The sequence below is a fragment of the Mustela nigripes genome, chromosome 4, assembly GCF_022355385.1.
Source record: "Mustela nigripes isolate SB6536 chromosome 4, MUSNIG.SB6536, whole genome shotgun sequence".
NCBI classification, from domain to species: domain Eukaryota; kingdom Metazoa; phylum Chordata; class Mammalia; order Carnivora; family Mustelidae; genus Mustela; species Mustela nigripes.
Genome location: NC_081560.1, coordinates 92,877,356 through 92,901,799, shown reverse-complemented (window position 1 = coordinate 92,901,799; position 24,444 = coordinate 92,877,356). Strand labels below are relative to the sequence as shown.

Below are 24,444 nucleotides of genomic sequence, written 5' to 3'. Positions count from 1 at the left end.
GAGCCCGATGCGGGACTCGATCCCAGGACTCTGAGATCATGACCTGAGCCGAAGGCAGCGGCTTAACCCACTGAGCCACCCAGGCGCCCCATGGGAGACTTTTTACATAGGTAATCATTCATCTGCAAAGAAAGACAGCTCTATTTCTTTCTTCCCAATCTGTATACCTTTTATTTCCATTTCTTGTCTTAGTGAATCTGCTAGGATTCCCAGTACAATGTTGAAGAGGAAAGCATCTACTTTCTCCAAAAGTATGAGGTTAGTTGTAGGTTTTTTGTAGGTTCTTGCTAAGGATTAAACTGTGGCCCTCCCCTCCAGATTGATAGGTTAAAGCCCTAGCCCCAAGTGGGACTGTATTTAGAGATAAGATCTTTAGGAGGTAATTAAGGTTAATTGAGGTCATAAGATTGGGTCTTTATGAGAAGAAACGCCGGAGAGTTTACTGGCTCTCTCTTCCTGTGTACCCACTGAGGAAAGGCCCTGTGAGCATTCAGGGAGATGGTGGCCACTTGCCAGTCTAGAGAAGAGAGCTCACAAAAGAGCCCAGACCCCGAGGGACCTTGATCTTGGACCCCCAGCCTCCAGAAGTGTGAGAAAATAAGTTCCTGTTTTTAAGCCATCTAGACACTGATATCTTGAGCCAATGCAGTGTTTGTTCTTCATCAAGTTACGGTAGCTCTGTTCCCAGTTTGCTGAGATTTTTACTATGGATGGATGTTGGATGTTGTCAAAGGCTCTGCTGCATCTGTTGATACAATCATGTGATTTTCCTTTTAAATCAGTGGGTGTGATGGTTATGTGAGCTGGTTTTCAAATGTTGAACTAGCCAGCTTTGCCTGCTGGGGAGACGTTGCTGCTTGGCCGTGGAGTGTATTGTTGGACTCTGCTAGGATTTTGTTAAGGATTTTTGCATCCGTATTCATGAAAGATGTTGGTCTGTAGTTTCCTTTTCTTATAATGTCTTTGTCTGGTTTTGGTTTTAGAGTAATGATAGCTTCACAGAATGAGTTAGGAAATAGTCCCTCTGCTTCTTTTTTTTTTCTGGAAGAGATTGTAGAGAATTGGTATAACTTCTTCCTCAAGTGTTTGGTAGAATTCACCAGTGAACCCACTGGAACCCACAAGAATATCCATTTGGTGTTATGCCAAACACCACTGGGTCTGATGCCTTCTGTTTGGGAAGGATATTAATTGTTGATTCAATTTCTTTAACAGATATAGGCCTCTTCAGATCATCTGTTTCTTCTTGTGTGAGTTTTGGCCGATTATGTCTTTCAAGGAGCTGGTCCATCTCATCTGTGTCGCCAACTTCTGGGCATAGAGTTGCTCATCGTATCCTTTATTATCCTTTAATTTCCGGGGGTTGGTGTTGGCCCCTTTTCATCTCTGATGTTAGTAATTTGTGCCCTCTCTCCTTTTCTCTTATCCTGGCTAAAGGCTTATCAATTTTATTGATCTTTTCAAAAGATCAGTTTTGGTTTTCGTTGATTTTCTCTATTTATTTCCTGTTTTCAAGTTCATTGATTTCTGCTCTTTTACTATGTCTGCTGCTTTCTTTCTATTTATTTATTTTAAAGATTTTTATTTGTTTATTTGACAGACAGAGATCACAAGTAAGCAGAGAGGCAGGCAGAGAGAGAGGAGGAAGCAGGTTCCCCGCTGAGCAGAGAGCCTGATGCGGGGCTCGATCCCAGGACCCTGAGATCATGACCTGAGCCGAAGGCAGGGGCTTAACCCACTGAGCCACCCAGGCATCCCTGCTTGCTTTGTATTTAATTTGCTCTTCTTTTTCTTGTTTCCTAAGGTGGAAGCTTAGATTATTGGTTTTAAGTATTCTCTTCTACTATATACATTCAATGACTTGAATTTTCTTCTAAGCACTGATGTTAGTAAGTCCTGCAAATTTTATTAAGTTTTATTTTCATTTTCATTTAACTAAAATAGTTAAAATTTTTTCTTGAATTTTTTTCTTTGACCCGTGTGTTTTTTGGAAGTGTGTAGTTTGACCTTCCTGTGTTTGGAGGTTTTCCAGCAGTCTTTCTGCTTTTGTTTCCCACTGTGATCTGAGAGCACGATGTGTATGACGTCTCATCTAACAAGTGTGTTACAGTGTGTTATGGCCCAGAATGTGGTCTGGGTGCATGTGTGTGTGAGCTCGGGAACATGTGTTCCGCTCTTGCTGGGCGAAGGCGCTGTCAATGTCCCATAGACCTAGCTGGCAGAGGGTGCCGGCGAGTATGGCGACGGCCTTCATGGTTTTCTGCCTGCTGGGTGCGTCCACTTCCCATGGAGGGTGGTGACATCTCCAGCCATGAACGTGGACTCATCGACTTCTTACAGTTCTGTCCGGTTTTCCTCGTGCCGTTTGATGCACTTTCAGTGTCCACACTAAGGATTGTCGCGTGTGAGGCCTCTCTTTACCCTGATAACCCCCCTTGCTCCCTCTGCTCCCTCTGAAATCAGTGCGGCTGCTCCCGTGTTCTCCATCCCTTTGTTTTTTCCCTTTAATATAAAATTTACCATTTAAACTGATTTCAAGTATCCGGCATCCGTAGCCTGAGGACATTTGCGGTGTGCACAGCCATTGCCACCGTCTCTCCAGAACCTTCTCGTCTTCCCACAGTAGCTCTGTCCCAGCATGTTCCTCCCTCTCCAGACCTCACCGCGTCCCCTGGGCTGATGCCCATCTTGGGCCCGTCACCTCTGCTGCTTGGAGCCCTCCAGGAAGCTGCTCGAGGGTGCCTGTGGGCCGCAGGGGAGCGCAGCCGTGGCGGGGGAGGGTGACGGTGTGAGCTGTGAGACTGAAACCGGACGCTGCGGACACGTGCCAAGGTCAGGCTCTTCATCTGTGTGGGACTGGCTGACCTTGGTGTGACTGCAGAAAGTCACAACGATTAGTCACCACTGTGCACACTCACGCCCAGATCTCCTCAGGGCACCTGGCACAAGTGGTCGTGCGGGGCCCTGCCGGGGTCTTCCTCTGAGCTGTGTCCACAGGACTCCTGGGGAAGCCGTTCCTCTCTCACATTCGGGTGTGTGTCCGTGGCCGGGCGGTGGACGCTGGCTGGCGGCGGCGGTGTTTCTGCCCTGCCTCGCCGTTTCCTACTTTGTAGGGGGGGTTCATCCAGCAGACATCTGTCGCTGGACTTCGGTGGGCCTCATAGCGTTTCAGAAGGGGGTCAGGATTGAGGCCTGGAGACTCAAAGACCCTCTGCCCCCATTCCTGGCCCTCATGACACTTCTTGAGTAAAGATTTCTGTGGTGAAATAATTAGGTTTCAATTAGCAATAATTGCACCTTGGATAAACCTCTTTGGCTATGATACTGCCACTGCTCAAAGCTGTGGTGAAATAATTAGGGAGAGGCTGCACCTCATGACTCTCTAGTTGGACACTCCTAGCACAGATGACCATATTAAAGGCTCTGAGAAGTCCTGCAATTTAAAAAAAGCAAGCAAGGAAGGAAGGAAGGAAAACACCATTTAACTTACTAATTCTCAAACTTTGCCTAAAAAGCCCCCTTTGTACCTACCATCTGTTGACTTCCTGCAGAGGTAAAGTCTGAGGAACATCATTTGGGAAATGTTTGTCTGGTGCACACAGTGGCACATCAGGTGGAGCTGAGGTGAGGGCCCGTGTGTGTTGGGGGTTGAATTGTGTCTCCTCAGAATTCATATGTTGGAGTGCTAACCCCGGGATCTCAGAATGTGACCCTTATTAGGGTTGTGGCAGATGTAATGAGTTAAGATGAATCATCCTGGTGTATGATGACTCCTCATTTAATATGACTGTGTCTTTCTAAAAAGGGGAAATTTGGACAGAGACAGGCACATTGGGAGAACAGCATGTGAACATGAAGGCAGAGGGCAGGATGATGTTTCTACAGACCAAGGAGCACCAAGGATCTCCAGCCAACCCCCAGAAGCTGGGGAGAGGCCGGAACAGACTCTCCCTCATGGCCTCAACAGGAACCAGAACCTTGATCTTGGACTTCTAGCCCTTGGGCCTGGGAGACAATACCTTTCTGCTGTTTAAGCCACCAGTCTGTGGTGCTTTGCTGAGGTGGCCCCAGGACATTAGCACAGCAGGGATGGTGCAGAGCTTTAGTTTCTTACAGGGGCTCAGAGGACCGGGCTGGGAGCCACCGGGATTTCAAGGGCCTGGGAAGGGCCCGGGTTGGACACCAGGGCAGCCGAAGAACAGGCCGTTTTCATCACTGGTGGTGTGGTAAGTTGTTGTGAATCGCCCAGCTAATGTGCCTTAATAACTCTATGGAAATAACCGAGATGTTCATGGCAGGCCATTTCTGAGGAGGGACATCGGACACATCCCCAGTGCCTGTCGGCTGAGAAAGTGCTCGGCGACCCCTGGAAGGAATGCTGTCTGCTCCGAAGAGGACAAGTCATGATCTAGGTCAGAGCGTGGGGATTGTGTGTGAGGTGACACTCGACACAGAAGGCAGTCCACAAACCAGGCTCTCGCACGTGTGGCTTGCGTGGACACTGCCGAGGCCACAGGGATACGGGTGTTCACAGATACGGTGCAGTGTTATCCACACTGGTCTCCAGCCAGGCTTCTTCAGACCTGCTTCCCCATGTCCTCCCTGGACGGCGGTGGGACGTGGTCCCCAGAGGGAGAGCCATCCTGTCACTGGGGATCGGTGGCCCTTGTGGGCCTGGGCTCTGCACATCACTCCTGCAGCAGGACCCGGAGCTCCTGCCCAGTGGGACACATTTTTGCCCAAATCCTGCTGGGGACCAGCACGCTCTCCCCCTGGCTCTAGCCCCAGGGCCGGGGAGGCAGGGGAGGCCGGGAAGGCCGGGAGGCTGACATTCCCTCCTGGCGTCCCCGGGGTTGGCGTCCTCTGCTGGAGCAGTTTGCAGCTGCCACACGTGGAAGGGTTGTTCAGTGTGTTCGAGAGGGAGGGGAAAACAGAGTGTAAACAGGTGCGGGTCCCCCAGCGGGTCATAAATGTGGGGGCACCTTCCACGCGTTCTTCCAACTACCTCGTTGGTTCCGTTTTCTGCCAGGAGCATGGGTAATGCGTACTACGGTCGCAGTAGTCGTAGCATAAGCAGGAAATACATAACAACAATCGCAGCCCTCCGTTTCATGTAGAAGTTAATGTTTCCTGCCCAGTTACCTAAGTCGATCGAAACCATAGAAGGACCCCTCTCTTCCTTCCCCAGAGCTAGTCTCAGTCAGAGGTAGGAAAAGGGCATCCCCCTAATACACAAATAGCAGCTTGATTCAGTTTAAACGAAGGGGAGGGAACAAGTGAAGGGCGTCCCTGGCTGGTTCGACCGGAGCCTGGCCCAGACCCCCTGAGCTGAGTCTATCTGGGCCCGGCCAGGCTGGGGAGAACGTGGTACCGTTCCAGCCGGTCTCAGCACCGACTGGTGAGTGTGCAGTGGGGAGACTGGAGGAGCGGCCAGCTGCTTCTGCTGCCTGCCCAGCCTGTTCCAGAAGGATGGGTCGGCCTGCTGGCGGGGCGCTCAAGAGGGCTGTTCCCATCCAGAGCAGACCTCCACCCCCAACTCTGTCCCCAGCTGCGGGGTGCCTGGGCCAGCAGATGAACCATGGTTGGGTCCTTTGCTTTGACTCAAGGCTTTGGTTTGCTCGGATGTGAACTCTGAGACCTGCGGGAATGCAGCGGCCCCCTGCAGGCACTGCGGTGGGTCGGACCTGGGCCGCAGCCCGGCTCGCTGCGGGAAGGCCCGCCCCCCGGGTCGCCGTGGGGCACCTGTGAGGTGTGGGCTGGACCCCCGGACTCCTTCCCAAACCTGGCGAGGTGCGGCTCAGCAGATGAGCCCCCGCGTGGAGGGCGGGGTGAGGCGGGACGTGAGCCGGGTGGGGGCGGCCGGGAGAGGGGCCGCCGCTGCCCCCCAGGGTCTGCCAGGAAACCGGGTGAGAGCCGAGCCGCCCAGCTGAGAAGCAGGGGCAGCTGCGGGCTGGAGTCGCAGGGGCGAGTTGAAGGGTTGACAGGGACAGGGGGCGGAGCTGCAGGGGCGGGGAGAGGGGCGGTGTGGGATTGACAGAGGGGGCAGAGCCAGTAGAGGCGGGGAGGGCGGGGCTGGGGGAGGGGCGGGGCCGACAAGGACGGGCCGGGGGGGGGGGCGGGGCGGGGCCGGCGGGGCCGGCGGGGCGGGCAGGTGGGCGCGGGCATAGAGCGGGTGGAGCAGGGAGGGGCGGGTCTTCGTGGCCAAGTGCGGCGGGGAGCGGGCGCTTCGGCGGGCGCAGGTGGTGCGCGTCTAGGGCAGGCTCCCTGTGGCGTTGGGTGGGGGGCGGCATGTTGGGGCGGTTCAGAGACTGGAGGAAAGCGCAGGGCCGGACCTTGCTGCTGCGGCCACAGGTTGGGCGGGCAACAGCGGGAGGTGAGTGAGGACGCGACCCCTGCGCCCCGGCGCTGGCTGACGGGGGCCCTCACGGCCTGCTGGCTCGCTGCGTCCGCCCCGGGGGACGAGTGGGCTTGCCTGTGCCGCTGGAGGGGAAGGGGCGGTCCCCAGAAAGAGCGAGAGACTGGGATGGGGCGGACTGCGGAGAGTAGGCCGCAGAAGGTGGTGGGGGCATCTGCAGCGGGATGGAGGGTGTTTCCTGCGGGGTTGAGTCCGTGGGATCCCTGAGCAGAGCAGGAGGGTCGGGTTGGGGGGCCCCGGCCCCCACCAGGACAGGCTACGGAGAGCCACAGACAGGCAGGGGCCGGCATGGTCTCTGGACTGTACCCAGGTGAGGCTGCCCTTTGTGGCCGGAAGCTCCAGGGGCGGTGGACCACGTTGGCTTGTAGGGGAGAAGCCAGGAGGACAGCTGCAAGGGTGCAGGGAAGGGCAGGGAGGAGAGGGGAAGAGGGCAGGCCTGGTTGAGGGACGGCTCTGAGCCAGGAGGTCACCCTGCTGCCTGCCTGGGTGGGGCCTTCTTGCTGGTGGAAATCACGGTTCCTGTTCGAAGTGATTAGAAATGAGTGTTCAGATTCTGAGGCCCCCGGCACCAAGGGCGCTGTGGGGCTTTTAAGAGTCAAGTCAAGCCGATTAAAAAAAGAGAATGTCTTTTGAGTCCTTGCTGGTTTGAGACTGAGAAAATGACCCCGTCATTTACTGGGACCTCAGTAGCAGAAAAGCCGTCCAAGGGGGGTCAGAATAGAGACCCCGGCTCTTGGTCAGGTAGATGTCTCTCGATGACATATTTCTGGGGGCAGGATGGGGTGAGTCCCAAGGAAGGACGCTGCTGGCCTCACCTCTCTCCACCGTGTCCTGGATGTTGGGACCCCTGGCGGGTGGCCTGAACAGCACGTTTTTCTCAGCATACTTGCGGTTCTGGGGGACTTCCTTGCTCAGGGTCTGGCAACTGGCTGAGCTGGTGGCGAGGGGAGGAGGCGGCAGCTGCTCTGAGATGCCAGGCTGAGGCCCAGTCCAGGTGCAGGGAGGGCAGGTGGTCCATCTGGGAGGCGCAGTTCCTGGCAGTCCTTCAGGGCCAGCCCAAGGGGAGGGGGCAGATGCCTGGTGTGGGCCACAAGATTGGGTTTGCCATGACCAGAGGCCAGAGGGGTGGTGGTTCCTGGGGGCTGCACAGCTTCCCTGTGCTTGTCCTGCCTTGCTGCCTGATGGCCGGCTTCTCCCTCCCGCGAGTCCACGTGGGGAGTTGTCTGAGTGCCTGGAGGCCTCTCCTGGTGACTCCCACAGCATCTACCGTTGGAGACCCCAGCCCCCTGCCCAGCCCCTCATCCTTGGACTGGGTTTGAATGGGCATTGGGGTGCAGGTGCCCAATGGCAGACAGGGGTGGGGGCAGCCCTTTCTAGAACTTTCCTCTAGGCCAGGCAACAGGGACTACCCCAGAGGGGCTCCCAGAGGTGCCCTCCCCTCACCTGGTAGGTGAGACCTTGGGGGGAAAAAGGTCTGTGTCCGGTATTGAGTGCCTGCTGGATGCACTGTGCCTGCTGCCTTCCTTGTTCCCTCCTAGTCTAGTGTCTGGCCTCTGCCTGCCTGCCTCCGGCCTTACACAGGTCCTCACCGTCCCGGGCATAGATCTTCTGTGCCCTGGGAGGAAGCAGGCCCCCGGATGTGGGGCAGAGGGGCAGCCCCTGGCACGGTCGCAGAGCTGTCTGTCCAGAGGTCCAGCCTTCTGGCTGTAGGCTCATCATCATCTTGTTTGCGCCCTCCCTGCTGTGCGCCAGGCGGGACTCCTGCTCACTCTTGTTTATCCTGTCCTTACCCTGTCTGGTGGGAGGGCCTAATGTGACTCTCCCTGGTCCCAGAATGATCCCACCTCCGTCCCCTGGGGACCTCCCTTGTGGCCCACCCTGCCTCAGCCATTGGCAACTTGCAGGTGGGGCTCAGGCCTAGGCCATGAGGTCAGATTCTAGCACAGGAAGTCCTGACTGTCCCCTGGAGGCTCACGGAGCCTTGGGTAATCGTGGGCCAGCAGTGGGTGGGGCTGGGTTCCTCTCCAGCAGTCAGTGAGCATGAGACCAAGGCAGTGGGGGCAGATGGTCATGCAGGCCTCGATCAGCCCTTGGGCGGCCCTGGGAGCCTCTCCTGCTCCTGCAGCCGAGGGGAGACAAGCTCAGAGAGAGCTATGCAGTGTGGACAGAGCAGCTTTCAAACCCAGACGGGCAGGAAGCTTCTGGCTTTTCCCCTCCCATGAGGGTCAAAACATCATCCTTCTCTTCCCTGTCTTCTAACATAGTGAGAGGGAGCACAGGGGCTGAGGGCGTGGACGGAGCCGTGTGCGTCCCCAGCCTGCTTGTTCCCCCACAAACAGCCCCCACCAGCTTTTCCAGCTGACTTCAGGAACGCAAGGACACAGCCCCGCACAGAGTGGTTGGTCACAAGGAGCTGCGCTGTTAGATTTAGTGCAATACTCACATTTTTTTTAGGAAAGTGAACGCTTTAATGAAGTTTTTTCTCCGAAAGGATCCAGTGGTGCCCTCTCATCAGCGGGGACATGTCCCAGGGCCCACAGTGGACGCCTGAAGCTGCGCGGAGTTCTGAGCTCCGAGGGCACCATGATTTCTTCCTGTGTGTGCACGCTGGGTTTAGGCTGTTTATGGATCGGGTTCAGTACGTGCTTGCGAGGGAGAGCTGTGTCACAGCAGGCCGTCGGAGCAGAGGCTGTGTGAATGCTGTCTCCGTGCACTGGCTTACAACGCGGGGCGAGAGAGTGACGAGCCCTCGTGAGCAGGTGACCGGCTCAGGCTGGGGACATGGCGTGAGGTGGCTGCTGACCTTTGGACCGCATGTCCGGAGATCATGACCTTCCGGTTGGGCGTGGGGCCCCGACTCTGCGGGAAGCAAAGCCAGGAGGAAGGGGGACTGTTGTAGGGCAAGTGTTCTCTGTTGGAGATGTTTTGTTCCCCGCGCCCACAGCAGCCGTGGGTTTATCAGGCTGCGTGGATGGTGGGGAGGCCTATGCCTGCGGGGCCTTTGGGGAGGAAGACGGTTGGAGGGGCCACTGCCTGGCCTGGTGTGCTCAGCCCAACAGGGCCACTGCGCCCGCCTGTCCCCTGTGGCCTCCCAGAGGACTGAGACCCTTCCTGAGACATTTCCTGTTCCCGGCCGACTCCCAGGAACCTGTGTGATGTTATTAGGAAATCAGATTAAACTAGGGCTGGTGACAAGTGGAATACCACACGGGACCCAATGGCACACACGGCCTGCTTGGGGTCCTCTGTGCCGCCCCCCATGCCCCTGCTCTCAGAAGCACCAGCACTGCCGTGCAACTCGGGAGGGGCCCTGTCCTCCAGCTGGGCAGCTTAGTGGCACGACGCTTCTCCCTCCCTCCAGAACCTTTGATGAATCCCAGCTACACTGCCTGGAGCTGGGCTGGTTCGTGGCTTTGGGGAGGACTCGCTGGGCCTCACGGTTTGGTGTAGAGAGCTAGAGGAGGACACTGGGAGACCCCAGGCAGGCCCTTCATCCAGCAAGGACGGCAAGGCCACAGTCTAGCAAGAGCTGGGTTTCTCCCAGGCAGGGGGTCTCTGTCTGGCAGGCGCCCAGCACAGGGGCCAGGAGCATCTGCCCGGAACAGGTCACAGCCCAGGCTGGGCTTTGGGGTCGGGTGCTAGGTGCTCACAGGGAGGTTAATCGACTCTCTTCTGTCTCTGTCCCCCATTTCCTCCCCAGGGGGGCTTTCTCTGTTGTCCGGCGCTGTGTCAAGCTCTGCACCGGCCATGAGTATGCAGCCAAGATCATCAACACCAAGAAGCTGTCGGCCAGAGGTAGGCATGGCTGCGCCCGTGGGGGCCGGGCTCCTGTAGGCCTGGAGCGTGGTGGGACGGGGGTGGCATCTCCTCCAGCCTGGTGGGGTCAGCCGCAGGGAGAGGAACCCATCCGCTCAGACTGGGGTCACTCCTTGACCCTGGTCTGGGAGCTCCTGAAGGGCTGGCAGTGGGGGCACTCGGAGGGCTGAAGAATGTCTCGTGACCAATGCTGTGGGGTTACTGGACGGTGGGACCTCTCCAGGGAATGGTTTGCCGAAGTCGGGCAGGGCTCTGGGCCTGCAGGGTTGAGTGTGGTGCTGGGCAGGAGCCCGTCCACCTTGTTGTCCCTCTGGAGCTCTTGCTGGGTGGTGGCCCAGGTTGGGCACACAATAGGACCCTGCCCTCTTGGGGTCCAACAGTGATGTGTGGTGGGGTGCTGCCCTCAGCAGGTTTGTCAGAGTATACAGTTGGGGGCAAGGGGCAGGGATCCAGCAGGCCCCCCGATGGACTCCAGGGCCAGTCAGGAGGAGGCCGGGGACCCCTGGGCAGCATAGTCTGGTGCTGTCTCGCTTGCCTGGGGAACCCCGGTTAGTGTCCAGACACAGATCTGAGCTGAGAGGCTCCTTCTCTGGTCTGAGAGGCGCTGGGCTTGGGTAGTGCTGGCTTACCTTCCCCCCAAGATGTGGGGTCCAGTCTGTGGGGTCTGCAGGTCAGTCTGGTGGCCTGCAGGGCACACCGTTGAGTCCCCGTGCGAGTTCTTCAGACCTGTTTCCAGGGGTGGGCTCTCCTGTCCCAGCTCACGGTGGGGGGCCTGCAGGGCCGGCGGAGAGGGTCAGTCCCACGTCCTCAGAGCCTGCTGCCCCCATGCGGGCATGAGCAGGGAGATTCTGGGCAGACCCAGAAGCACAAGCTCCCGACCGTCCCTTGATGACCAGCCCACCCCCTCCCCAGGGGGACAGTGGTGGGCTCTGCTGGCCTCTGTGGGGCTGGCTGTGGTGGCTGGGCTGGGAGGGGGAATGCTGTGGATCTGCTGTGACTCTGTGAGCCAAGGCAGCCCAGAGCACGTGTGCCTGGACAAGGTGCCACCACGGAGTGTGCCCTGGCACGCACACACACGTACACACACTCATGCACGCACGCAGCGCACGCACATGCACACACGCACAGACACAGCACACACGCAGCATGCACCATACATGCAGCACATGCGCCTACATGCAGCACACATGCACACACAGCGCACATGCAGACCAGACACACATGCAAGCAGCTCACACGCATGCACGCAGCTCCTGAGGTCCCCGACACCAGCTGGGGGATGCGAGTGGATGCCGGCTGTCAGCGGTTTGGGAGGATATGGCTGCAGGGGTGGAGTCCCTAAGGCCGGAGGAACATAGGCTTGTTCCAGACCATGGGAGGAGGAGAGGCGGCCCCCCTCAGATGTCCCCTAGACTGTCAAAGCAGTCCCTCTCCCCACTCTTGGCACTGAGCAAACATCCTCGTAAGCCACTGCAACTCCAGGTATGGGCATGAGCAGGGGGGAGGGCACAGAGCAGTAGGAGGGTCTTGAGGGATGCATAGGAGTTTGTGAGGCCCAAGCAGAAATGGACATGGATATGTTTCTGTGGAATCACGCGGCTCCCCTGCAGTACCCTCCCCACTGCCCCGTGGGTGCCTTCAACGTGCTCTACAGGCAGGGAGGGTCAGGACCAGCAGAAGCTTCAACTTGCAGGTGTGTTGGGAGAGTACCACTGCACCTGCTCACTCTGCCCCCGCAGGAGTGCACCTTCTCGCCCCTTCCTGGCCTGATGGCCTGCTTTGTTGCCTCTGTGTCCCTGAGGCCAGGCCCCTGGAGCCCCTGCCAGCGTGCGGCTGGGGAGCTATGTGGAGCCTGGGGCTCCCGTCAGCCCTGCTCCTGCCCATGTCCTCACACACGTGTCCTGGGCACAGCCTGGGATGGGTGGTGGGAGCAGGGCCGCAGCAGGGCTGTGGGGAGCCAGAGTGGCTGGCCCGCCCCGTCCCACCTACCCTCGGGGCCCCTGCTACTTTGCCCCTCATGCTCAGTCCTCTGCACTGCCCAGCACTGGGCGGGGGGTCTGGGACATTTTTGTTTCCTTTGTAATTCTTTATCAGGGAAACTTTAAAACATCCCCAAATAGAGAGAAGGAGACAGCATGGTCCCCCAGCTTCGACAACTGTCGACTCTCCGCGGACTCTGCTTCATCTGTAACCCCTGTCCCGCAGCCCATCCCAGATGCCCTGCTGCTCCGCACGTTGTTGCTTAGCACATCTGTCCGAGGGAGGAGCGGTCTACACAGACGACTGGTCGCCTCCCCTCTGCGGAGGCCTCAGGGTCCTCAGGCCCTCCCCAGTCCCTCCCGGCTTTCCTAGCTGAGGGGACAGGGTCTCTGTGCAGACTCTCGCCTTCGTGCTCAGCGTGGGCCAACAGTGGGCTGGGGCTTCACCAAGCCCTCTCCCCCCATGCCTCAGTGTCCCCAGCCATAACAGGGATGAAACTAGTGTGTACTTGTTCCAGATTGTGTGGGGAGTAAGGTGCTTAGGAGTGGCCCACAGGCACAGTGCTGCCCAAGACCTCCCCTCTCTGCCTCGCTCCCTCCCCTTCCTGGCCACCCAGCCTGTAGGTTCCAGGCCCCCTTCTCTGTGAAGCTGCCCTGGGTCCTCCCACCCAGCTTGGAAATCCCCCAAGTCTGGAGGCATCTCTCTGCCGATGGCTTGTTCCTGGAGGGCACTATCAGCTCTGTGCCCTTCCTGCTCCCAGACCCTCTGTCAGGCTGCCAGGCAGCTTTCCATAGGCCTCAAGTTCTCCCCTGGCCTGATGCACCGTCTGGCCCTGTCTGCTCCCTCCCACCAGCTCTCCTTAGGCCCTTGGATTAGTCCAGTGCCTCATGCCATTGGGCCTTTGCACGTGTCTGTTCTCTCTGGAAATGATTTTCCCAAACTGTCTGTTGGTGACATTTCTTCAATGTGTCTGCTCTCTGCCTCAGTAGAATGTGGGACCCAAGCACCCTCTTTGTACTATGGCTGTCTTTGCCACCAGACTTATAGGCCCTGGGGGCAGGGCCTGGATCCGCTGGGTTCCCCACCACATCTCCCACTCTGGCCAGAGCCCGGCGCTCCAGAAGTGGTGTGGAGGGGATGGCTACATTCATGGAGTGAATGCATTTTGGTGAGGGGCATACACAAGAGTATGCTGGAGATGGGTTAGGCTCCCAGATAGGATGCCGGGTGGGGATGGGGTGGAGGTATCTAGAGGGTTGGGCTGCTGGGTTGGGCCTGTGGGGCATGCCCCTGGTCATCTGGGACATCCGGACACCTGAGCGTGGTTGGGAAACCTGGTGGCCACTCCGTAACTAAATCCCGCCGGGTCACAGAACGTGTCCTGAGCGAGGGCACCCAGCCTGTTCTGTGGCATGTGCCAAACCACTTCCCAGATCTGTGTCCCGCTGTCCTTCTGGGAGGAGGGATGGAGAGGGGCCCATGGATGAGGGGGAGGGACCCAGGGCAAGTGCCTTAGAAAGAGGAGTGGTGGGAAGTGGAGACGCAGAGCCCTTGTCCCCCACCGTCCTGTCCACCTGTTGCTGGGTCCAGTGCACTGTGGAGGGGTCCCCACTCCCCCCCACAGGGTGCAGCAGCCTGGCTCCTTTGAGGCTTCTGGTGATAGAGAAGTGGCCGGCCACACGCAGTGGCCAGGAGCATACAGGCCTTGGACACACGTCACCTGCCCTGCTCAGTCACAGGTGCTCCTGGGAGTGCCAGGACACTGCAGGTGGCCCCCACGGGTGCCGTGTGCTGTGGGGGCTGTAATGCTTCCTGTGTCTCCAAGGGGGGTACAGTGAACACACCTGGATTGCTGGGTATTGTTCACAGAAGCAGCTCGAGGGACGTGAATCACCTGGGGTCAGGGCCTCTAGGCAGCGACCCTGGGTGGTGGCTAAACTCAGAGAAGGAGGGAGCTGCCGAGGAGGGGGGCCTGCCCTGCCCTTCAGCAGCACCATATCTGCACGAGGCTTCTCCATGACCTTTCTCACTCCCTGTGGTCAGGCTGGGCATACCTTCCTCACCCCCTGTGGTCGGGCTGGGCACCTTATTTCACAAATGAGGGAGCTGAGTCCTACAGAAGTCAGGAGAATTGCTCAGGTTCCCCCAGTGGTGCTGAGCAGAGCCTGGGGCATGGGCAGCTTTAGGGTCCACCCAGCTGGGGGGCCTGATGAGGGTCAGGCATGGGGCTGACCCCACAGAGGAGGGGCTGGTGTCACAGGTGGGGCTGACCACACAGGTGAGGTCAGGTGGGGCTCACAGGTGGGGTTCACCTCAGGGGAGGGGCTCATCTCTGGATGAGGGGACTGAGTGACAGGTGACAGGTGAGGAGATGAAGCCTCGTAAGCCTGTAAGCCTCCTGGGACCCGCAAGCTGATGCTTGGCTCACCCCCAGCTCCTTCCTGGGTCACTTCGGGCTACACTTTCCCTAGGGCCTGCGTGGCTCCTTGTGCCCTGGGGCACCCCTGCACGATGAAAGTGTGATGGGGCGGGGCAGACACAGCCCCCTCCCACCAGAAAGCTGAACCGGCCCCCTTGGCACAACGAGTCCCAGGTTTCCCAGGTTTCGCTGGGGGGTGAGGCGCCCCCCCCCATGACCACAGCCCGGCAGCGGGACCCGGGCTCGGTGGAACTGGGTTAATGGAGGACGCAGCGCCGCATTGCAGGGGCGGCTGAGCATGCGCAGCTGGCGCCCCTCCCTCTCTCTCCCTCCCCTGTGCTCCGAGGTGGGGACCCTTCCCCACTGTCCCCTCTCCTCCCTCCTATCCGTTCCCTCCTCCCTCTCCCTCCCTCTCCCCTCCTCCGGATCCGCCTCCCTCTCCTCTCTTAACATCCTCTCCCCCTCCCGCCTGCCCCCTCCCCGCTCCTCCCCAGTCCCAGCCCCAGCCCCAGCGTCCCTGACTGACCCTGACTGACCGACTGACCCGGGCACTCCAGGGCTCCTCCCCGGGCGCTCGCAGCGCCCCCTGGGGCTGAGCCAGGGTCTTACAGTGTCAGCGGGTCCCAATTCCAGATAAACGATAATTTTTTAGAGTAAGCGTGTCCCAGACCCCCAACCAACTTTTAGTCCACTTGGCCCTCATGTGGGGGTTCCAGGGGACCCTGGACGGTGGGAGGGGTCCTGCGGGGATTTGGAGGGCGTGGGAATGGGGGCCTCTCCCTCTGCGCCCTCCTGCTCCGGGGCCCTGGCTCTCAGGTCCTGTCCAGGGACCCTCACTCCCGGGTTGGAGGAGGGGGACCGGGGCGCCAGCAGATGGAGCAGGTACTGTAGGTTTCGGACAGACGGTGAGGGAAACCTGAGTACAAATCAGGCGCAAACGGAATAGGCCATGCTTACGCTAGAAAGGGCGTCGCGGTGTGTCTGACTTCGGAACATACTGACACAAAAAGTTTTTGTTGTGATCCGGAACCCGAATTCAGCTGGGCATTTTGTGTTGTGCTGTTGGAAGAATGGGTTCTCGTGGTTAATTTATGAACCAGATCGGCTAAGTTGAAACTTCTGAAAATGGTGGGGGTGGGTCCAGGACGAGGGCAGAGAAGGGGCAAAGGCCAGGCCAGTGGGGGTCCTGGTGGGCTCACAGGTGAGGTGCAGAGCACAGCCTCTGGGGTCCGGGTGACTCTGGAGCGCAGTGGCATTTGTGAAGGCGGAGTCCGTCCCAGGGGCTGGTGTCTGAGCAGTTCTGGTGTTCCCCGTTCTGGGGCTCAGGTGGCTGTGGTGCCTCCCACCCCACTAGGTCATGGGGGGCACCAGGGGTGAAGGGGCAGTGGCCCCCTGGAAGGTGGACTGGCCCAGGATGATTGGGAAGGTCATTAGGAGGGAATGTCCGTGAACTCCTGTGCCCTGTCCTTCCTGAAATCTGAAGGGACCCTTCCCAGCACCTCTGCCCGTCCCCACATGCACCTGGAGCCCCCCAGAGGTGGATGCAGGCTCAGAGGGGCAGTTCTAGGTCTGAGGACCTGGGTTCTGGCCCCAGCCCTCTGGCTCGGCAGGTCCTGGGGGCGTTGGGGGGCCTGGGTGTCATCTCTGAGTAGGACTGTGGGGGTGAGCCCTGCGCTGTCTGGGGCTGTGCCCAGACTGTAAGGAAGGCATACAGTCTCTGCTCAGCGCCAGGAGCATGGGCTGGCTGTGCTGCTGAGGCCGCGTCGAGGTTGCCACAGGGGGTGGGCGGGGATGGGACCTTACCCAGTAGGACCTGTGATACCAGGGCTAGAGACGAAGTGGAAGAGGAGGCAGTCCCGGGATATCCCGTCACCACGCCCTCTTGTCCTGGAAGGTAGCTGTGTCCCGTCTGACAGCTGACGAGACAGAGGATTCCAGAGGACAGTCACTACCTGGGAGGTTGGGAGTCCTGCCCTGTGGTTGCAGACATGACCCAGCCCAGGACCCAGATGTTGCACAGCTGAGACGGACAGCTGCCTACGCTGCCCAGGCGGGCTGCATGTCACGCAGGCCTGTGGGGTGTACTTGGGGACATGGGAGCAGCCTGGGCTGCGGGAGGCAGGCGTCGGAGTGACTAGAGAGTGGAGTCCCCGGTCTCCACCGTGGGATGTGGTCAGTGTCTCTGAATGATTGCTCTCTGGCACGGGGTAGGAGGGCCCTGTGCCTGGTGTGCCTGGGGAGAGGCTTTGGGGCCAGGGCACTTGCCCTGGGAGGCAGGTTGCCCCGGGCGAGGGGGCTGCACAGCAGGGACCTCACATGTGGGCCCCGTTTCTGAGCTGAGTTGCACCTTGTGTTGGGTGATGGCTGTGGGCCCGGGGGGGGGGGGAGGGAGGAAGGCCTCCGTCCAGGGGAGACTAGCTGAGGGCGGAGAGGGAGGGCGCTGGGGGCCCAGCTATCCCCCAGCCTCACGGGGCCTGCGCACAGCTCAGAGGCCTGGGTGTGCTGTGGGGGGAGGGCCTGGTGGCTGTCTTTGTCCCTGTGGCAGCTGCAGGATGGCACAGACACCCCTGTGGGGTGGGCGCAGTAATTGCTGGTTGCCAAGTTGCCTTTTTGAAATAAAACTCACACAGAAGTCTGTGCGGGGGATCTTTTCATCTTCCTTGCTCTGCCGGCACCCTGGGGCGCCCGGAGCAGGACTGGGTGCCCCACGGAAGCACTGTGGGCCGGTGGGGGCCTCCCCCCATGGCTGCCTACATGGCAGCCCCCCGCTCCCCCCAGCCTCCCTGGGCCCCACCCCCCATCTCAGAGATGGGGCGAGGGTCGTCGCAGCCCTACCTTGTAGGAGCCCTTGGCAGCTTCAGGGCCTGTGCTGAGCGCGCAGCAGGTGCTGGTCCCAGGTGACCCGGCAGGACCCCGAGCTACCCCTGGAGTCTCCCTGTGAGCCCCATCTGCAGACTCAAGCTGTGGAAGCTCCGACTCAGGGACGTCCTTCCTGAGAGTGGTCTCTTCCTGGCGGCCTGCAGCCTTGTGCCAAGACCCGATGCTGTCAGCTGGACAGAGCCAAGGTGGGATCCCCCACCTCGAATAGGTGTCTTCCCTGACCCACTCCCTCCCCAAGCCACCCCCCTCCCGCTCCTCACGACCCTGCAGGTGTAAGTGTCCAGGGCATCCAGCGGCTCAGCCACAAGGGGGGGGGCTGGCTCTGTCCCTGGAGATTTTGAGAATTCGGGAATATGAGAGTTACAGGGGTGATGCTGGATGGCGCGGGTCTGGGGCGATGGGTAATGTGGATATCTGTGAGCCTCCTAGGATTCTAGAAGGCTCCCTCTTGCCATGTGATGGTTCAGGCATGTATATGGGTGGGAAGGAGGGGAGGGACCTCTGAATGACGTCCCAGGGTCCAGTGCGGTGGGTCAGCGGAGGCAGCGGGTTCTCATCTTGTGCGGTGCTGCTGAAAACCCCCGGCGATTGGATCGAGGACACCTGCCGGGGTCTCAAGCAGCTTGTGGCATGGGGCTGGAGGAGGGAAGCAGGAAAACAGGCCAGGTGCTCAGCTCTTCAAGGCAGGCTGGGAGTGGGGAGACGGAGGTGGGGCCAGGACAAGGGGCTGGGGTCTCGTGTCTGTTGAGTCCTCTCCCTGGAATCCCCCCACCCTTTCTGCATGTGGGAAACAGACTCAGAGCGAGGCTTGGCTGCTCCAGGGTCCCCACGTCCACCGGAGGTTGGAACATGGGCAGTCCCCCAGCTCCATGATCCTGGTTTAGCTTCCCGGCTGGTTTATCTTGGAGGGAACAGGATCCCAGGCAGCCCAGGCCCTGTGGAGCCAGCAGCTGAATGCAGGATAGGACGAGGGGGCCGGCTCCCCCAAGTCCCCTGAGGCGGTCAGCACCTGGCCTTCTCCTGGGGGGTGCTCTGTCTCTGGCTGGTTGTGGCCCTCATGGCTGGGGAATGTGTCGGGCTTCCCATGGCTTTGCCCACCCCTCTGTGCCACCAGACCCTCCAGTGCTGGTCCATGTCTGCTTCTGGGACAAGGGCACACACACACATACTCCCAAATCCCACAGCCCGAGGGCTGCCCATCCTGTCCTGCGGCCTTGGTGGGCACTCATGTATGTCCATGCGGAAGTGGATGGTGACCCTGGGCGGGGCCTGACCTTGACACAGATCCCCACAGGCTTTGTCTGTCCAGGAGCTGCTGACTTGGTAGGCCATGCTGGGGAGCAGCCGCTGTAGCCTGTGACCTTGGCTGGCTTCCTGACGTGTCCCAGTCTCCCTACCCCAGGCCCGAGCCCTCTGCCATCCCTGCGTCCCTGGGTCATCCTGCAGACAGGGTGGGGGAGCCGATGGTGGCCCTGGTGCTGGCGGGGCTCCCCAGTGAACACAGCCTGCCTGTCCCATCCCAGGGGTCCTTGGGGGTCCAGTGGCTGCCCTCTCAGCCCCTGCTGCCCACCAGGCTATATGGGCTCTTGTGTGGGATTTCATATTCCATCCAGTACGACTGCTGGTTTTCCCAAGAGGTGGCTCACTTGCCTCAGGCCAAACCTTGGCGTGCAGGGAGTGGGGGCAGGGCCGGGGGGGGGGACGGCTGGCAGCTCCTCCTGCCAGGTGGGCCGTCTCCCCCTCCCATCCCTCCTCCGCCCACACCAGTGCCTCGCGGGCGTCCTTCTGCCAGTGACAGCTCTGCTGCTGCTCCTGGCAGCTGGCGAAGGGCCAGGCGCCCACGCACGTCCCTCCTGTCCCCCTTCTCCTGGCACTGCCCCATCTCTACTCTGAGTCACCCACAGCCGGGGAGCAGGTGGGGGCTGGGGGGACGGATGTCAGGGCTTTGCGGACCACATCCCTGAGGGGCCGAGAGGAGCCCATGGTCTGGGGTCGCGTCCTGGCCTTGGGGACCAAGTGCCTCTGTGCACCTGCTTCCTTTTCTGGGACTGCCAGTCACACTGAGTGCGGCAGGAGCCACAGGCGTCCTCTCCCACTTGTGGGTACAGCCTCCCACCTCCCTCAGCTTCCTGACTCGGCCTGGGGGGCCCCACCTGAGGGGGCCCTGCCTGAGGGAAACTCTGCCTGGGGGAAACCCTGCCTTGGAGGCCCTCCCTGGTGGGGCCCTGCCTGGAGGAGACCCTGGCTGGGGGGGGCCCTGCCTGGGGGAGACCCTGCCTGGGGGCACTTGCTGTGTGGAGCTGGCCATTTCTTGGGGCATTACTGGAATGAGGGTGAGGCCTGCTGTGTAGTGGAGCAGGTGGCTCCCATGTGTGGCCTCGTGTGGCAGGCACCTGTCCCTTCCTGATCCTTGGGGGCCCCTGCCCATCGCCCTCCTGGCTTGGCAATGGCAGCCTGGAGCAGCCCCTGCCTCCTCCTGCTCACAAGGGGCTCCTGAGGTCTGGCAGCTGCTGCCCCATGGAGGGTGTGCAGGGCTCTGCTGCCCCCTTTCCTGGCCCCCAGCCTCTGAGCCTGGTCGAACTCACCTTGGGAACACCGAGGGCGCAGGGTGAACCTGGCACAGATGTGGTGATGGAAACCCAGGAGGGTTTCCTGGCGGTGCAGGCCATGGGCTGCTGGTGGCAACCTCATGCGTGCACGCAGCTAGATCTCAGACAGGTGGCAGTGGGGTCATAGCTGTGGTTTTGTTTTGCTGCGTTGGATGCACTCTGTCGTGGGTTGTAAGTGAATGTTGGTCTTATCTGTAACCCTTTCTCTCTGGTTGGAGAACAAAGATCTGGTCCTCATGGGCACAGGTGTGCAAACATGTGTCGCATGTGCAAGAGGCATCTCCAGCGGGCACGGGCTTGTGCAGGGTGTCTGAGCATTGAGGAGACGGTTGAACTTGGGAGTCCCCAAGCACTGTGACAATCGCGTCTGTCCCCTGTGAGCGCTTGTTCCTCCAAAACCTCTCTCTGGTATGGGGGGCCCCCTTGAGGCTCCTGCAGGGCCGCATGAGGCCCTCTGCCTCTTCTGTCCCCGGGGCTCACATCACGGCTGCACCTGCTCCGTGTGGCCTGGACCTGTGTGCGGGCCCGGGGTCCCTAGACACAGTCCGTGCTGGCTTCCTGCAGGTCTTCAGGAGGGAAGGGGGCAGAGGGACCTCCCCTCTATGAGCAGGTTTGCCCTCATTCCCTGGGACCCCACTCCTGTCCCCATCCTGTTCCCTGTCACCCTCAGGCTCATCCATGGAAGGCCGCAAGGGTGCCGTCCCTGGGGCCGGTGCATGTGGAAGGAGATGCAGGCTGGGCCTGACGTGGGAGACTGGGGAGAGGAGGCCGCCCTATGGGGCCGGGACATGTGGGGTGTCAGGCCAGATTCTTGGGGCTCTGTCGACCTTAGCACAGGCACCATATGCGTCCTGTGACATGTGCCAGCGTTCCGTACCAACACACTAACTGGGGCACTGGGGCCCCAAGCGGCAGGTACTGGGCTACAGGGCAATTCTGGGTGCCCCAGACACATAGGGCAGCTGGCCACAGCTGTGGAAGGGCTCTTCTGAGGGTTGTGGCCAGTGTCAGCTGGCCTGGTTGCTCAGACCTTATAGCCCTCCAGCACTGGCAGGTACCTGGTGAGGCCCCGGGCTAGCCTGCTGCCCCCAGCCAGAATGTCATTGCACAGGATGCAGCTAGGAAGGGTGCTGGGCTGGAGGCCCTGGGGTGCTGGTGAGCCCTGGGCAGGGTGGGCAGCGTTTCAGCTGCATTCCGCCCCAGGCCTGCTCAGTGATCACTGCCATGGTGTCTGAGGTCCCGCGGCCAGAGCCCCAAGAAGGAGGTGGGTGCAGCCTTGAGTAGGTGTGGCGAGTTCCCGGGGCCGGTCAGGGGCACTGCTGCCCGCTGGGGAATGGAATGGGCTGGGAGCACCCTTCTTGGTCCAGGTGAGCGTTTAGGGCTGGGACGTGCTCCTCATGGACCAGACTCGGTTATATTTGACTCACTTCACCGTGACCACAATGGGGTTCTTCATGCAGAAGTTAAGGAATAACTGGGGTACTGCTGCGGGAAGGGATGTAAGCCTGAGGGCAGAGTGGAGCACTGACTTTGTGTGTGGGGACAGCTTCCCGTCCCATCACATCCTGGCTCAGGGGTGTCAGTTTAGATGAGCCCTGACTCCGTGGGCGGGGACAGCCTCCCGTCCCCGTCCCATCCTGTCCTGGCTCAGGGGTGTCAGCTTAGATGAGCACTTCCCAGGCAGATGTCGCCGTGGCAGGTTTTTGGGACATGCCCTCATCAATCAGTGGCTTTGTGCTTGTTGGAGACGGGATCAGACCCTTTTTTTAAAAATACAATATTTTGCTTCATCATAAAAGGAACACGAGATTGTTTGCAAGTTGGGGGAAAATGTAAAGAAAAAAGTAATATATTGTTTAATGATTCCATCCTTCTGATTCTTAGGGGGAAACGCGGTCACGGTCTAGGGGTGGGGTGCGTGCTCTCACACGCCTGTTGTGACTTCGTGTCAGAGCCTCTCCCCACCCCATGCGGCCGGCCTGACAGCGAGGGGGACAGCCCGCCCGGAAGGTCAGGGACTTGCTGGGGCCATAGGTGGGTACCGGCATGCGGCCCATCGGCTAGGCTCCCCTTCTCTCCCCGCTGCGCACTTGGGAGTCGGCCAGTCCCAGGGATGGGGCTGCGTCCTCAGGGACAGCTTTCAGGAGGAAAAGACAGTCTCTCCAGTTGCATATTTCTGAAAAGGGGATTCCCAGGTGCATTTTCCTCCTGTCTTTATATATGAAAATGACCCCGGCTCCCTCCGACTGACCCCCCCTGAGAGCTCTCCCTGCCTCTGCCCCGGTCCACACGCGGGCGGGCTTCCCCGTGTCATCCACATGCGGGGGAGGCGGCTCTGATGGTCCTGGGACGGTTGGCAAAATTGGAACACGGATGGGTTGGTTCCCGTTCTGTAGCGCGTTCGGTGTTCTGCACTGAGGTCATGCCCTAGAGCGCCCTCGCTCTCAGGATGCGTTCCCGGGCTGTCACCTGTTAGGAGGACGGGGACCTTGGGGCTTCTCTCAGACGCTCAGAAAAGTGTGTGTGTACGGAAGGGCAGATTATGCAGAAGTGCTTTTTCTGAGGACATGGTAGTGTCTGTGCAACTTTCTCTAGATTTGAAAACCATTCAGAGTAGTCACTTAAGAGAAAGCCCCGGGAACAAAAAAGTGAGGCTGTGGTTGCTCCCATTGCACCTGCAGGGCTGGTCCTGGCCGTGGCGACAGCCCCTTCCCACGAAGATGGGAGATGAGATGTGGCCCCTCAGCCGCGTCTTGCATCGTCTGTCCTGAGTTTCATCCGATGGCAGACGGGGATCCGTGCTGTGTGTGTTCTCTCGCAATTGTGCTGGACTCGTCCCTCCAGACGGTGACGCTTGGACCCACCCCCAGTGCCCGCTGTCACAAAAACTGCTGCATCCTTCTGTGGGCTCAGCTCCCGCCTCAGAGGGGACGGGGTGGCACCTGGGTGTGTTGCGCTGGGAGTTCAGGGGAGGGAGCGTGGGGTGGGGTGAGGCTCAGGCCCTCTGGCCAGTGCCCACCTGCTGTCCTGCCAGAGCCCTCCCAGTGCCAGGGCACCTGGCCACACAGGGCGGGGGCTTAGTGTTTCTGGGGGCTTCCGTGCTGGGAGGTGGGGGGGCCAGCTGGACCGGAGGTGTCCCAGAGAGAGTTCTGTCTGCAGGCATGACATTCCCGCTCAGGAGAAGCACAGGTGTGTTCACAAATCTGTCCGAGCCCAGCACTGGCATGCGGGCCCGGGAGAGCCCACCACAGATGCGGCAGCCAGCTCCCTTCCTGCAGAAGGGCCTTCTGGTGCCTGGGTCTGTTGCCCCCAAGCCCAGGCCGTGCTGGGGGCCAGCAGGTTGTGGGGAGGGTGCGGAGTCGCTTGCTCATTTGTCATACCTGGCAAAGGCTGCCGCATACGCTGGGATGGGCCTATGGTATGCACCTGCTGGCGCAGCGCCCTGCGCCCCATACCCTTGCTCTGAGGGGCTCAGGACCCCTGGTGCCCCGCCCCGGGTGCATCCCACCCTGCAGCAGCTGCCATCTTGAGTGGGGAACCCCCTGCCTCTCTTGACGGTCTGGCCACAGTGTGTGCCCGGCCACCTGTGTGTGCTGACCTCCAAACGAAAGTGCGTTTTGGGTCTCCCTCTGTGAGTGGCTTGTCCTCTGGTATGTGTTGGGGGCTGCGGTGCTGCTGTCGCCAAAGGCTGCGTGCTGTTGTGCGGCCATAACCACCTTCGTTGTGCCTTCTCTAGTCAACGGAAAGGAGGGTTTTTCCAGTATTTTGTTCTTAAGGTCTCCATTAAATTTTAAAATCTTCTTGCTACCCTGATTGTCTGGAATAGACGTTTCTGGTAAGTGGTTCAGTCCTCAGAGAGCCAGCCTCTGGAACAGAAGTGCTGGCCTCGAGGGAGGGGGGTTGCTGGGAGGGCTCCTGGGACCCTGCTGGCTGGGGCCCTGCCCGGCAACAGCCACGTTTTGCCGGCCCCGCAGCCACTGGCGGACACGCTAGGCTTCAGTAGGAGGCTCCAGGGAGTCTGGAATCGGGACATGGTGAAGGATAGATTGGCGCCGTCAGCTCTGCCATGACACGTGCAGCATTTTCTCTTCCTGAAGCGCCTGGGGCTCCCCACCTCTGCCTCCGTGGGCCTCTCGAGGCGAACACTTGGCAGCCTCTTCCTGCCCTGGTGCTGCCAGCCAGGGTCTCTGGGCGGTTGGCCGGTACGTGCAGAAGAAGGCAGTGGGCACCTCCCCGGGCTGGGAGTGTGTCTGGCAACCACTGGTCTTGGCAGTGCTGGGCATGGGGGGGTTACTGGCTGCTGGGGCACGGGGGGGGTCACACTG

General features: G+C 60.0%; 1 protein-coding gene and 1 pseudogene across 6 annotated transcripts in view; one reads left to right on the top strand and one right to left on the bottom strand.

Moving 5' to 3' along the window:
• The window catches only part of CAMK2B (calcium/calmodulin dependent protein kinase II beta), a 79,566-nt gene that overhangs the window by 18,205 nt on the left and 36,917 nt on the right, over positions 1–24,444 (top strand). For all 6 annotated transcript variants that reach the window (XM_059397114.1, XM_059397113.1, XM_059397112.1 and 3 more), the window contains exon 2: positions 10,116–10,210. In XM_059397114.1, coding sequence (XP_059253097.1) covers positions 10,116–10,210 — 95 coding nt within the window. The remainder of the gene's footprint in view (positions 1–10,115; positions 10,211–24,444) is intronic.
• LOC132016979 (U4 spliceosomal RNA) lies at positions 3,217–3,342 on the bottom strand (annotated as a pseudogene).